The 14547-nt window shown below is 36.5% G+C and overlaps 1 protein-coding gene across 4 annotated transcripts in view; it reads right to left on the bottom strand.

Annotated features, from left to right (window-relative positions):
- The window catches only part of CPEB2 (cytoplasmic polyadenylation element binding protein 2), a 53846-nt gene that overhangs the window by 714 nt on the left and 38585 nt on the right, over positions 1–14547 (bottom strand). For all 4 annotated transcript variants that reach the window (XM_059817402.1, XM_059817405.1, XM_059817404.1 and 1 more), the window contains 4 exons: positions 9078–9196; positions 8667–8781; positions 6602–6783; positions 1–1898 (listed from right to left, as the gene is read on the bottom strand). The exon at positions 1–1898 is cut by the window's left edge and continues 714 nt beyond it. In XM_059817402.1, the coding sequence (XP_059673385.1) occupies positions 1671–1898; positions 6602–6783; positions 8667–8781; positions 9078–9196 (644 nt within the window). In that variant the 3' untranslated portion in view covers positions 1–1670. The remainder of the gene's footprint in view (positions 1899–6601; positions 6784–8666; positions 8782–9077; positions 9197–14547) is intronic.

Genomic DNA, 14547 nt, shown 5'->3' with positions numbered 1-14547 from the left:
CTGTTGAGTGCTTGCTTAGACTGCAGAATAACTGTTTGTTCCGTTAAAAAGTAGGGGCTAGTTGCATTAAAAATGCTCTGAGATAGACAAAAACACTGCTATGATTTCCTTTTAGTGTTCAGTTAAATATTGCCTCTGTCCTAACTACGTTTGTTTTTCAAAATCTGCAAGCAATGTCATTACTAGAACTCCTTCATTAAAATAAAAACACTATCCTTGACTGTCAAGTAGCTACTTTTCATGCAACAGTGACCCCAGTTTGACAGAAGACCACAACACACACAGGTCAAACATGTAAGCAAGATTTTTTTAAGCCAAATTTCACTGTTGTCTTAAAGGTAAAATTTAGTGTGTTATGCAACTAGCCGTCTGTATATTACACCTTCTCCATTTTGACTTTACTTAGATTTAATTTCTAAAGCATTACGCGTTCTTATATAAGTCTATTTTTGTATGCATTTGTCATGGGTTTCACATTTGGTGACTGGTTAGCAGTGTGCTGGCCATCTTTGGTTTGTAGAGGAAATCTTAACCATGAACAATCAAGGGGGCTTAAAAGAATTTTTTAAATGCTAGCTTTTTACTCAAACTTGTATCTATACTACATCACGCCACATTAAGTAGAAGCACACATCACAAAATTGCACAGGGATTACAATATTACATCCAGTCTGCATAAAATTGAATTCCACTACTGACCAGGTCACAAAATGGCTGCACTTTCTAGTCTAAAACTAATTTGCATATTGTACACATGTAGGACATTTTTTTACTTCAGTCACAATAATGCATGCAAGTTTGTTTTTTGTAACAAATTTTGTAAATTTGCTCATGCTACCTAGTTTCAAGAGAGCCTTTTTTGAACATTTGCAATAACTCACCTCTTGTTAATTAATAGTTCTAGTGCATGCATATGGTGTATACAGGTAAGTAAACATGCAATTTTTTCACATTCTAAAACTATGGCAGTTTAGGCCATATTGTGCTGCCTGCATTTAATCTGTAATGCAGTGTGTCTTAAACGTTTCAATCCCGTATTAATAGGTGGCATTACACATAACACCTATATAGCAGCAAAGCTAATACAGCTTGTGATTAAAAATGTTTAAAAATAGCTAATAAATCAGATTATCTTGAGGTATTATTTCTTGCAAGTCAAAATGGAGAGCAAAAAATCAACCCTAATTTTTAGTTTATGTATACACTGAAAATAGCAACAACAATAAAAATAAGCTTTTTGTAGCAGACATATTCCATCTTCACTATTTTGCTACCTTTGGTAAATTACTGGGGCAGATCTTGAAGTTAAAAACCCATGTTTAGAAATAAGTGCACGCTTCACCCACTAAATATAGCAGCAGACTGTGTGCCCCTACGCAAAAACATTCTCATATCTAGTTTTAACTTTACATATAAAAATAACTTGGAGAAAATACAAAAAAACATTTTATTTTAACATGAAAATATCACAAAAATTAGTAAGCCTGAGATGTAGGGTTTTGGTGAAAAACAAGAGGCTTGTAGTGTTTTGGCTGCTGATAAAGATGCATGTATTGATAGCTGGGGTGAAAAGCAGAAGAATGCACTTATTTCTTCTGCATGTCAGTATCTTCAAACACAGTAAGCCACATGCACCCTTCTTTCCTTATGTAGATGCTGGTTCACCATGTTTAATTCCAGCGGAAGTGGATCTGACGTGGGCGGTCAGCCCCCTCCTTTACCAATGGCTTATGGAATTCACGTCCTGCACGAGAGTGGATATTTGCCCAACAAAACTCACAGTAATACTGCAGGCAAGTGACATTGGCACAAAAGAAAGGAGCAAACTTTCCACCGCATCGTGCACCCTGGCATTCATCACACATCTGGTCATCCAACACATATGGCTTTACCTCCACCTGTTGGAGTAAAACAGAAACAATTCTAGTTAATACCTATTCCTACTTGAAGTTACATGAGGGCATTCAGGTTTTCCTGAAAAAAAAACCACGGAAAAAAAACCCCACGGAAGTCTGAAATCAGACATATTAACGACTTTAACTAATCACTTATTACTGTTTATCTTTTATCAGCTATAGATCTATCCATACAGTAAGCGGAACACTTCAAGGAAGATCTTTAGAAGTACACTAAAGATGTAATGAATAGCTACAGCAGAACCTCCCCTCAATTTATTCTGGACGGATGTTCTTGGCAAATGATAATATGGAAGTATGTGCAGAAAACAAGCAAACAAGCCCAAAGGTCTCCCAACTAATCTCATCAGCTCCCAAATATACCCCAACATGTCATCCAATTCTATACTGTTTAGCAAAAAATAATTGAACATACAAGAATGTAACCATTTATGTGTTAACCTTTTTTAAAAAACAAGTATAAGTCTCTGCGTGTACTACTTATGTGTGCAAATTAAAAGTACTTTGTGCAAACTGGAGTACAGATCTTTTAGCACTCCTGTTCCCTGTAAATTCACTTCTTATTTCTAAAATATGGTCAAATCTGGAGCTACAGATTTTGGTCATCTATTACTTTCCCTTTTTATGGCTTTGAGCTGTACAGAAATTTATATTCAATGTATTTCTGAAAATATTTTTAAAAGTCCATTTCGCAAATCTACAGACTGCTAGGAACACCTGTCTTACACAGCTTCTTTCTCCCAAACTCATCTGACTGCCAGAGTGGAAAAGTGGCAGGAGTCCAGTGGTAAATTTGCATTATGTCTTTGCGTAACTGAACTGTTACAGACTGCAATCAGACAGGAAGAAGAACTTCATAATAAAACACAAAATGAGTTGACTCCATCATTAAGGAATGTATTGTTGTCTTCCACATTTTCCTCACTTTTAAAGACGGAATTCTCTGCCTTTTGTTGCCAAAAAGAGTTATTCCAGTTCATACTAAAACTCACTGCTATAAGAGATTTTTTTCTGAGATACTATTACCTGAGAAGAATGCTACATATAGACATCGACTTTATGTACTATACTGAGACAGAATACGTTTGAAATAGTAAGAACTTTAAAATGCTATTTTCTCCATTGTGTCTCCAGAGGAAAAAATTTATACATACAGCTACCCACCCAAAAGTTTTAGAGCAGAACAGTCTTCATTTTCTTAGCTTCAGAAATAGAGGTCATACTTGACATGTTAAATGCATCCATGTTTAAAATAGAGTATGCTTCTTCCAATAATCTATACTCAGGTACAAGCTCCACTTCTTATTTCACTACAATGACCTGCCTTATCGCAAGTTACACTCAACCTTTCCAATAAACAGGTACCTTACGCAGTAACTGTGGTTCAAAATTACTGAAAGCATGAAGCAGCATATATTTCAAGCTTTGGTGCATTAATGCACCAAGATTGGTATGAAGATCATTTCAAATGTATTAGAGAAAAACTCTGGGGAATGGAAGTATTACATGAAGTGGATGCAGACTGCTGGCATATGAAAGTTAACAACATTTTAAGGAATTGTTTGGAGCTGAAACTCCAAACGAGTTTCAAGGAAATGTTTGGAGCTGAGCTTTCATATATGATAAAACAGGATGAGGAGCCCTTTACTGAAGAAAAACATCTGTTAGAGAAACTAAACATATCTACACATCAAAAGAACTGGAGAGAAGCTGCAGAGTAGTTAGGTAAGGAAGAAGTTAAGATCACAGACAATGTTTGTTAAGCGACTGTGACACTAAAATTTCCAATTAAGGTAGGAAAAGCTATGTAAAAAAAATGCTACAAATACCTCGAACTAAAGTTCAGAAGGATAAACAGGTGAACTGCAAAATTTAGCAATGAAAAAATACTTTTACACAGACAAAACTGGTTATGAAAAGAATGTGAAAGGACAACAGAACTACAAAAACTGGATATAACTGGTATAGAAAGGCTATGCTAAGGTAAAGGGTAGGAGAATAACCTGACTCTAAGATTTCAGTGAAATGCGTAATATATTGCTTTGTTGGCCAGCATACATACACATCTCAGATGAAGACAGTACCCGAAGTAGAACTATCTTCCTCATTTACAAAACCACTGGTTTACAGATTCATACAAATTGCATGTTTGTCTATAAATCAGCAGTAATACTGATTTCAGAATATTTTCAGAGCCTGAAAAGGCATTAGTGTATAAACTCCATGGGGCAAAAAAATATTTCTGAAAATAGTTTTTTCATACTTTCAGAAACACCTAAGGGTTAAGATGTTCCCTAAAAAGAGGCTGTTCTCTATTACTCCTCAGTAACACAAATAATGGGTTGTATAAATATATATATAATTATATAAATAATAAGAACTGACCACATGATTTAATTAGAGAAGATCACTTAAAAAATAAAGATTAAAACCCTTCTGAAATAAACAAAGAAGTTCATAAACCTTCCCCATCACAAGGTTTAAAGACAAATTTATTAAAATATTTAGATTTGGCATTGCTGTATTTTGCAAGTGAAACACCTCAGGAGTAGCATACATTTTCAAAAATAATACAAGGATGCTAATAAAAATGCCCAAAATCCCAGATTTAAGAGAATACTTGAGTCAAAAAATGAATTTTCAAGAATTAGAAAAGCAACACTAAAGAAAGACCACAAACTGTAACAATGAAAAAGGAAACTGTGAGAATTCAGATGTTTAAAGAGAAAGCCTAGAACTTCATTCCCTCTTGGCCCCAACCTCTCCAGCCCATGAACAGATATCTACACATACTAGTTATACTTGTTTCTTCCTTTTTTTTTTGTAACAGTGATTGAAGACATCATTTGACTACTGTTTTTCTAAATTAAGTCTCATGGATCTAACTCAAATGCTGTGCTTCTAAAATCTAGTATTTTGGGGTGGATTTTGTGGATTTTTTTTTTCTGTGTCCAAGCTCCAAGAGGCCTGCAGCACATGCCCGCTGTTTTACTGGAGGTTTACTGCCCTTCCCCCTTTAAGTATTTCAGTGTTATATTACACATTAACAAGTCATATCCCTTTCTCTGCAAACAGCAAACACTGCCATTTCAGATGCCTGTGTGGCATCCAAAGAGCCCTTAAAATCTCTGGTGACCTGTCATTAAAAAAATCAAACCAACCTACCTGGAAGTGCAGCCTTCAAAGGCATGTTCATGCCTTCCTTTCTCTTATGAGATGGCACTGCCAGGCTACCATATACTCCCCTACTGCAAAGGACACTCCTCCATGGGAAGAGAAAGACCAAGATCTAAGTGTCCCCTACTTTACAGCATTCAAGTCCATGTCTCCTACCTTTGAGGGAGAACTAGTTTGGATGGGACCCAACTGTCCACCTCTAATTTTAAAGTTAGGTCACTTTACAGCCAAATGCATTATAGATGGTTCCTGAAACACACTAAGCTATACCCGATTCTGAAGCTATATGACCCATTTAGCATTTCTTTAGAAGTTCTGGATTCTGGTCCTTACTCCCATTTTGTCCAAATACTCAAATGCAAGATGATTAATAGTTTTATTTTCCCTCACACAGTCACAGCGTTAAGGATGTTTTTCCTGTTACGTAATTAGCCAAAAGGTAGAGCTATTAGCTGAAGTCAGCTGCAAGTCACAAGGACAGCAATCCCTCCAGCAAAACGTAGCCATCACATCTTAATGTGAAGCCTAGTTCACTACCCACACTCAGACTCACTTATCCTCTGGAAAGGACCATGTTTGGGGATTTCAGCTCACTAGGCAACTAGTATCTGAGAGACAGATGTAAAGCTGTTACTACTCTACCTATTTGAAAGGAGAGAAGTGCATGCTACCTCCCTACAGTAGACTTTTGTTAACTGTACTACTTTCTTTTTCCCATGTCTTTGATCTGTAGAGGAGACTGGACCTTGAACTACTTTACTTACTCAACCCTTCTCTAAGACCTTTTTTTTTTTTAAAGAACATCTATTAATACCAATGACTACCTCTGAAGCTCTTGACATCAAAACTAGTGACACTTTAAAACAGACATAATTTAGATACCAGTTTTCTTTGCTACTCCTATACGTCTAATTAGGAGTAATGACGTTGACTATTCTTCTTAATAAAGGTGAGTTTTGCTTTAGCTAGCAATAAGCATCTGTAGCAACCAGAAATGTACATTGGTAAATACTCAGAAGACTCTCTCAAGCAGAAAGGATAAGACATTTTGTATTTTAGGTGTTGAGCTTGATTGATTTTCTGAAGTGCTGAGCACTGACAATTATGGCTGAAATTAAGGGCAGCTGCAAATATAGAGCTAATCTGAAACCAATGAATACTAGAGTTTCCTATGAATGACAGAGGAATTATCACAGTATTTGGTTTCACTAGAACAAGGGAGGGAAAAAGATTTTCAAGCCCTTTGCCCATACACAACAAAATCAGGAACTCCAGAGTGGAAAGAACATATGGTCTAACATATGTCCAAGGAACAAACTGCTGCTTTGTGGAATGCATGTTGTTCATTCGGGGGCATTCACAGTTTAACTCTTGGAACTAGTGGAGTTACAGGAATACTAAAAGAATGTAGAAGCTGGCATAAAAGCCAATCAAATGCTATGTTACCACACCCTGAGAAGTTCCTTTATAGATCACTTTTTTTTTTTTTTAATTTCTGTGTAACTTACTCGTTTATCAATATCGCCATGCTGAAGTTGAACAAACCGAGCACTGATGGCAGCAATATAACTCTGCTGATTGGAAAAAGCAACACGTCCAGCACCTTTTGGGTATTTCAGCTCAGGGTCAGTATCAATTCCTGCGTAACAAACTCCACCATAGAGACGGTCCATGATCATAGCCAATTCCACTATTAAGAAACAAAATAATGTTCATTTAAACTGTTCTTGCAGTACAAACTTTATATAATATGTTTGTAATTTAAAATACTAGAAAAGTTAATTTTCATAATTCATTTTGCAACAGACAATGTAACGGTAATAACAAGAAATATAAAAACATTAAATAAGCTATGAAATATTCAGCAGACAGATCTTTCACACTGTGGGTATATTCATCCAAGGGACAACAGAACTGTAAGTCCTTGATAACCTGGAACTTAAATTCCAGGGCAGTTTTCTTCAGGGGATTACAGCAAAAGACTTTTTGGGCAGGCATGGAATGTAAGCTGTATAAAATAGGTCCACATGCTACAAATTCCTTGATACATGTTCTCTGGCTGCCCTAATGCTCTATGTCCTACTTGAATTTAAAGATGTAGTTAGCATCTTTCCATTAGCCACACAGAGCTTGATTATCTCTACAGTGCTACACTTACCATAGATACTGAAGTTCATAGAAACAAAAATCTCAAATTTTACAGATCAAGTATTTTAGCAATCCTCTAGTATATCTAGCAATCCTCAGTTTTTCACTTTATTTAGGTGTAAAATACTATTTTTTTCAGAATTAGTATCCTCTGTATTAAGGTATAAAGGTGTCAGCAGTCATTGACGATCAAAAGTTGTCTTAAAAGTCTCCTAAAGTTTTACTGCTTTTCTGAAGGCATGATTCTTATTTCACAATGCCATAAAAGTTTCATTTTCACATATACAGGGCATTTGAAAGCTTAAGCATAAGAATGCATCCATTAGATTTATCACAGACATTCAGCACAGTAATGTGGGGTTTGTGGACTGAATTTAAAGAAAAATTAATCTGCAGTTGGAACACAGTGTGTTTATGCTCATTTGCAGAGCTTGTACTACAGTCAAAAGTACAGTCTTAAAAGTAAAATAACAGAAAAGCTTGAGCATTGCAGGTCCAAGATAGAAAGATTTAGGATTCTTTATACCCCAAATTTGCACTATCACTTCTTGGTTCTCCTACATCTTCCATCTGAAAGTTCATCTTTCTGTAAGAATAAAATTCATTACAAACTATGGAAGACTAACGAAGTCAAGGAGTCATTCTAACAGAAAACGGGATTTGCACCACTGGTTGTTATGCTTCTACTTCCAACATTCACTTCAATCTACTTACTAGAAGGCCACCAGAAGATATTGTAAAAGGCTACTGCAGTCAATCTCACAAAGCAGACTGTCCAGGTTGTAGATCAACCATTCCACAGCTATAGAAACATTTAATTTTTCCTTCATACACTCTGACAAGAGTCTAGAAAGAGTCCTGCAATCTCACATAGTGTTGTGCCATACAGACTGTGCTAGCTCTCCGAATTTCTTCCTTTTTTCCTCTATTCCTACTCCTTCAAGTACTCCTTCATCACCTGTGTTTTTGCTTTGTTCCTATTAGCAAGAGTAACTGCAACCTGATAGTAATAGAAGAGTAGCTAATGCACAATGACAAGCAAGTGTAAATAGAGCTCCACGTACTTATGGAGCATGGCAGAGAGGTTTTCGTAGCATTATTTTAAAAACAAACTCTCTTGTGACATAGTTTACATTACAGTTTTGCTAGTATGATCAAAATCTTTTCTACAGCTTTAGACATGTAACAGTTTCCAGTAAATCTCAACGATGAACAGTGATTTATGGCCAAAGCCAGATGAAAACAGTTACTAGAGAAATGTAAGAATACATGAATATTGTACTGTGGTTATAACTATCATGACAGTCTTCTAATTTTATATGTATATATCTGTATCTATCCATACATAACTATACAATAGTATGCATGGTTCAAATTATTTCCAGTTATCTCCTACTTTTAAGAATAGCCACACATTATACTCACCAGCTCTTAGCGGTCTAGGGACTCCTCCAACAAAAATTGTTTTTCGAGGATCAAGTGGCTGGGAACCATCCATCACAAAGTCACTATCACTTAGATTCCAGGGACGGATCTGAACCTATTACATTGGGAAAGAAAATAGTATGGTACTTTAAGTTTCACTACATCGTGGATATATGTTCATCAGCCTCTGTAAACTGTCAAACAGTCATAACCCCATTACCTTAGTATGTCTAGGTGCTCTGTTTTAATCCTATTGATTCAAAAAACTAAAATTTTAAAATCATCCAACTGTTCCAGATGTTGAGCTCTGCCAACAGTAGTTTGTTTTTGATTATTTTCATCGTCATAATTTCAAATGCAGCTTTAGACAGATGGCAGCTATAGCCTGCAGGGCATCTACTGTTTACTTACTGGCTTGTCCTTGATAGTAGGACTGGAAACACATAGATAGAGCTTCCCATCTTCTTCAATGCAGGCGTCAATCAGGGCCTGAACAGAACTCTCTTCTTGGAACAGGAGGAATGCATAACCTAGGAAAAAACACAAACCAACTGATATTTTTTCTCTCTTATGTTTATCTTTCTTAATCATCTTTGCCAGTGACTTTTCCATACAAATGTATTTACTCCAAAAGTAAAAGAAAGTCAAACCAATTCCTTGTTATTAGTCATCTTCTTTAACTAGGTACTACCTTGCCATGATCAACAGGACTCCAGGCAGATACTTCTATCCTTAAAATAATTGTCAAAAGAGACTAATAACCAAATAAAAGCAAACATGTCCGCTCTATCCTGTACTGGAAGTCTAGGCTGAGCATAATTCATTGGCAGCAACGGGCATTATACAATGAAAATCCAACTTGGCACAAATGACTAATCTCTATTATAGAGATTAGATCAAAGTACTTTGTTACATAAGTGACCCAGCAAACCTCCCAAACACTACAAAAATAGGAATTAAAAATGCTTATTTAATGCTACAGTAAAAAAAAAACCCAACAGACAAGCAAAGAACCTCACACGTTAGAATACTTTAACAGTTACAATATAATGATATATACAAAATTTGTTACTCTACAGGTGCCCAATAGTGCAATTAGGGTTATACTCTAAATAGAACTTTAAAATGACCATAAATCCACCTTTCTTTCTGAGATTACTACGAAGTGTGGAATTTTCACATGAAGTTATGTTTTATTACTTGGATGGAAAAGTAAATGCTGAAGCAGCTGCTCTAGAGTGGGCTTGGCAAAAGGGAGTGTGCCTGCTTTACCAAGCCTTTTGGAAATGATACTGTTTTTCTTAGAGAAGCTAGTTAACCACTGGTAATTTCTTACTGCAAACAGACAGTCCGTTTTTCGTTGCTGAACTATATTTTCTAGTGACAACCTGTTTAACTTAAGCTTAATTAGTAATTATTTAGATTCAAAATCTGTTTTAATGGCGATATCTTTCAGTATTTATCTTGGAATTTAAAATCCACATATTAGCCATGAAAAACTCACTCACTGAATCAGGGCATCTGCAGACTGGCATGGCTAAGTGAGAGCAGACCTGTGTAACTGTCCTTGCTTGTGTGGAAACCAGGCATACACATTCCTGTTTGAATGGAGAGCTCAGTACAAGAATGATGGGAGTGCAAAAACTTGATTAATCAAAGGGACGGTTAAATGCACATGATACCGACTAAGGGATCAGACATACAAAAGTAAGACTCACAGCCAGAAGAAAGTAAAATAGCTTGCCAGATGCTGATTTTCCATCAGTTCTTATCCTAAAGTAAATCAAGGGTACTGCCATATAGCTCCTGATACATAAAGATGGTCAGTTGTCTCCACATGATCTACCACCTGTAGGTCTGCAGCTATTAATATGCTTAACTGTGGCAGCTTTTTAAAAGATAGAAAATTCAAATACAAGAACTTGACGAGGGAACAATTAGAATTACTATATCCTATCACACCTGAAATAAAAGGAAAGCAATACCAAAACTATATGTTAATACTGCTTTCTCAATGTTATCTGCAAAACATGTATGCATATCTGAGTTCATCCCACTTCATTTTAAGCATCAGACAGGCTAGTTTGCTCCCCAAGTCTAGCCTGGAGGAAAATAACCAGTTCTCTTGGTGAAGAAAACTGGCTAGAGAAGATAATTTGCTCAGGTCCCACATTTTATAGCCATATACAGAGACGGCCAATCCCTTCCAAAGAATGCTAGATTTGCACAGTCTGCATACAAACCACTCTCCATCACTTGCCTTGGACCAGGGCGCATTTCCTGGCACAAATCAATTGTACATTAGCCATAGACTTCTCCAAAGAACACCAGTTACATAGGCAACCAGCCTATATTTGTTAGCTAGAAAGTGCTTGCAAAGGGAAATTACACTCTTCTCTTAGGTATTTCATTCAGACATCATAAATTAGGGCTCTTGTTACTACATCTACCACATGCCAACAACTGTATGACACAAACTTCATTCTTACCCCTTTCTGCTCTCTTAATACATGCTTTTATTGGATTATTTTTCACCTCAACATCTGTAACTCATGAACTATTGTGGATGTTTAATGTCTGCAAAGTGAGCATGGTGGTGGTAAGTCACATGCATAAGTATGATGGAAAATATCAAGTGCCTAACTAGCCTTTTTGGAGCAGTACTGACCTACAATTACCATGTGTGATAGAAAGTACACATCACAGTGAAACATGGTGGGGAGGTAGGGTGAACAGTAGGAGGTGTTTTACTATACTACAGAACAGCTTAACGCCGTAGTTTCTTCTTTTTTTGGTGTACTAGATCAGTCATTTAACTTTAACAGCTTCACACCCAATAGCAATGCAAGTCTGTTCACAATCGGAAAGCAAAGCTGCTCTAATAGTTTTCTTGGAAGGAAGCTGCTTTATACCTTTGGGTCATATGTACACCAACAGTAGCAGGTCATGATCAAGTATTACTTGCCAAGAGACAAAGCTTGTATGTTTTGTACATATTTCACAAGGTGAAAAGTATTAGATGAAACACAGTCTTATAAAAATTTCTTGTTCACGTGCACCATTATGCCTCCTGTGGGAGACAAAGTTTAGGTAACCCCTGTTAGTGTTTATTATTTGACTAAATTCCTCTGCATAACACTGGAACTATTACTAATACTCCTGTTTTCAAAGGCAACCAGTGTGCGTGACTTTGATAATACCTATCCTCAGAAAATTACCTCAAATAATAAACAAATCTTTCTGGAGATGATGATCAGCTTTAAAACTACATTCCCTGATACCTGAAGATACTGCACTGGTTATAGTCATCCTTACTCTGAGCTGACATCTCTCCTAATGAAATAAGACCAAGGAAGTAAGTATTTTTTTTCTTTTTAATGTATTGGGTCAGCACTGGAAACAGAAAGCCCATCAGCTAAGAGTCCTAGCTGTATTACCAAATTAAACCTTTTCATTTTTTGTATTTATTACAAGAACAAATCAAAAGCAAAGCGTTCTAGACTAGATTCACATTGGTAGCTAACGTGATTTTCTGAGCAAGGTATAATTTTTTTATTTCGTAGTAATATGGAAGTTTACCAGAAGGAGAAAGGACACCAACTCTGCTATGCATACTCTGCGTAGAAACCACAGAGCCGCTTTAAGTTCTATCAAACTCTAGTTAACTCCTATCACTAGTGGCTTAGAGAAGGAGTCAAGAAAAATCAGTGCAAGCCAGCATGGCACTGTCCATGTCAGTCAGTACAGCTGTATTTTGTTTTGGGGTTGGTTCCTCTACTGTCCTGACAGACTCTCCCCAGAGGAGACTAAATCACCTCAGTGCAGTGCAATTCTTGCCCACAGAATGCTGCGCCTAAGCTTAAATCAGAAAGAATCAGTCTAAACTGCAGGTTAATACAGATAATGGATCTACATATTATGATGGCAATACTTCACATTTGGGAAGGACACACAACATTTAATCTATTCCTCTTTAAAGAGATCTTATCACCATACTAATTAAATTTAATCTTTAAAACATAAATCTTTCACTTGTTCAGTTTAGTCATCTTTGATGGAGAATTAACTTCAGAATACACTTGAAGTGAAAAAATGCAGGCTGATACAATTGTAATGTAGCTATAAGCTGAGGCACTTTTCAGTAGGGGGGAGCAGGATTCACTTCAAGATCCAAACACCTACTTCCATATTTCTGCAGTGATTGTGTTTAAGCTCCTACTGTAGTACAGAGATCCAGTTAAGGTAGTCAGTGGTGACTGGACGGTTGCTCAGCTGACCAAGCAGGACACGGAGGCATCTAGCACCATTTATCCTCTGTAGTACTTTGCCTAACTTACAGCTGCTCCAGAATGGTGCAGGGCTTCAATAGGTGCCATGCCACACTTACCGGACCTATGTAAATCTTTTAGATATCCTTGGTTTGGGTAAATGAATCAAGCTCAATGTGCTTATGTTACGGTGACCTGAATAGCCCTCTGTACTCCAACACTAACTGTATTGGACAGATTCACATTGATTAAAGGAAATTTAGACACTAATCACACATGAAGACACCTACAGTTACTTGTCTGAATGCAGAGTTCAATACTACCTGGTGTGATCAAACAAGCTGGTAACAAGTTAAACAGAACTTGGACGGACCTGGGATTTTGCTTCTTAAACTAGACACAGAACATTTTCAACCGAATTTTTTCAGTTAGTTCTATATTAGCAGATAAGAACTTTGAATAAACAAAGCTACTGCACAACTGCAGTGACAGAAGGCAACAGAAACACCCAGACAATTATAAAAGGCTGGGGTTACTGTCCTGTTTAAATCACATTATCCTCTGTTTGATACGGACTATAAATAGTACAGAGCACACAAACAACTGGGCATATTTTGAAAGGCCTTCTTTGGATTTACAAACCCTCATGGCACCATTTCTTTGAGAACTTCATTATCATAAGAAGGAGTCCTCACCTCAGCAAGTTGCTTTGGACATGTGTGTTGTTTCATAAACAAGCATATTTGCCAACTATGTAATAACAGGAGTTATGATAAACAGTGGCAAGTCAGAAAGGAAGGAATTCTCCATTACAGTTGGCAGATCACTTACAGACTTTGTACTTTGATCTCAACAGAATAATTTTTTTCTGCTTCAGAAGAGAGTTTCTCTGTAAGATTAGCATGAAGTTTTTAGAATTCCTGTTTTATTCAGGCCTAATTTTGTGGTGGACCAATACAAAATGTAATTAGTTAAGAACAAGCAGTTGGTGTTTCTCAGGAGGCAGCCAGCCTTGATGGATCAGGACACTTTTTGCATTTCTTCAAGCAAGAAAATACTTATTATGAACTTGGCCTTCCCTCAGGACTTTCTGTTAGCAGAGAGCCTGGAAGGAACCACAGCCTGGAAAACTGAACAAGACTTAAAAAAAAAAAAAAGCAGGCTGTATGTCTTCACCACAGACTACTACGTAAATCAGTCCAGAACTGGATAATTCTGAGAGGTCTCTGGAAAGTAATATTATGTCAAGTCTCTAATGAGACTGAACAAACAAAAAATATATATGCTGAATTGACTCCATGCAGAGTAACAAATTAGCAATTGGAGATTAAAAAAAAAAAAAAAAAATTAACTCCTTGGGTTAGTATAGTATATTTTTCTAAATTGCTAATTACTGATCAATCTCAAAGCTTTTTTAGTATTTAGCCTATCTTTAGCAGTTTCAGACATCTTATTAAATGTATGTATACATGGTTCTTGCCTGCACATGCCAGTGATACTTAAGACAGACACATTTTTAAGAAATATTTCTACAAAATAATTACGGGTCATATCTACTGCACTGAAAAAAACAGACATAAACACAGTAATATTCAACAGTTAATAGTAAGCTA

The sequence above is a fragment of the Gavia stellata genome, chromosome 5 (assembly GCF_030936135.1).
Source record: "Gavia stellata isolate bGavSte3 chromosome 5, bGavSte3.hap2, whole genome shotgun sequence".
In the NCBI taxonomy this organism is placed as follows: domain Eukaryota; kingdom Metazoa; phylum Chordata; class Aves; order Gaviiformes; family Gaviidae; genus Gavia; species Gavia stellata.
Note: the sequence above shows the minus strand (reverse complement) of the source record. Positions and strands in the feature narration are given on the sequence as shown.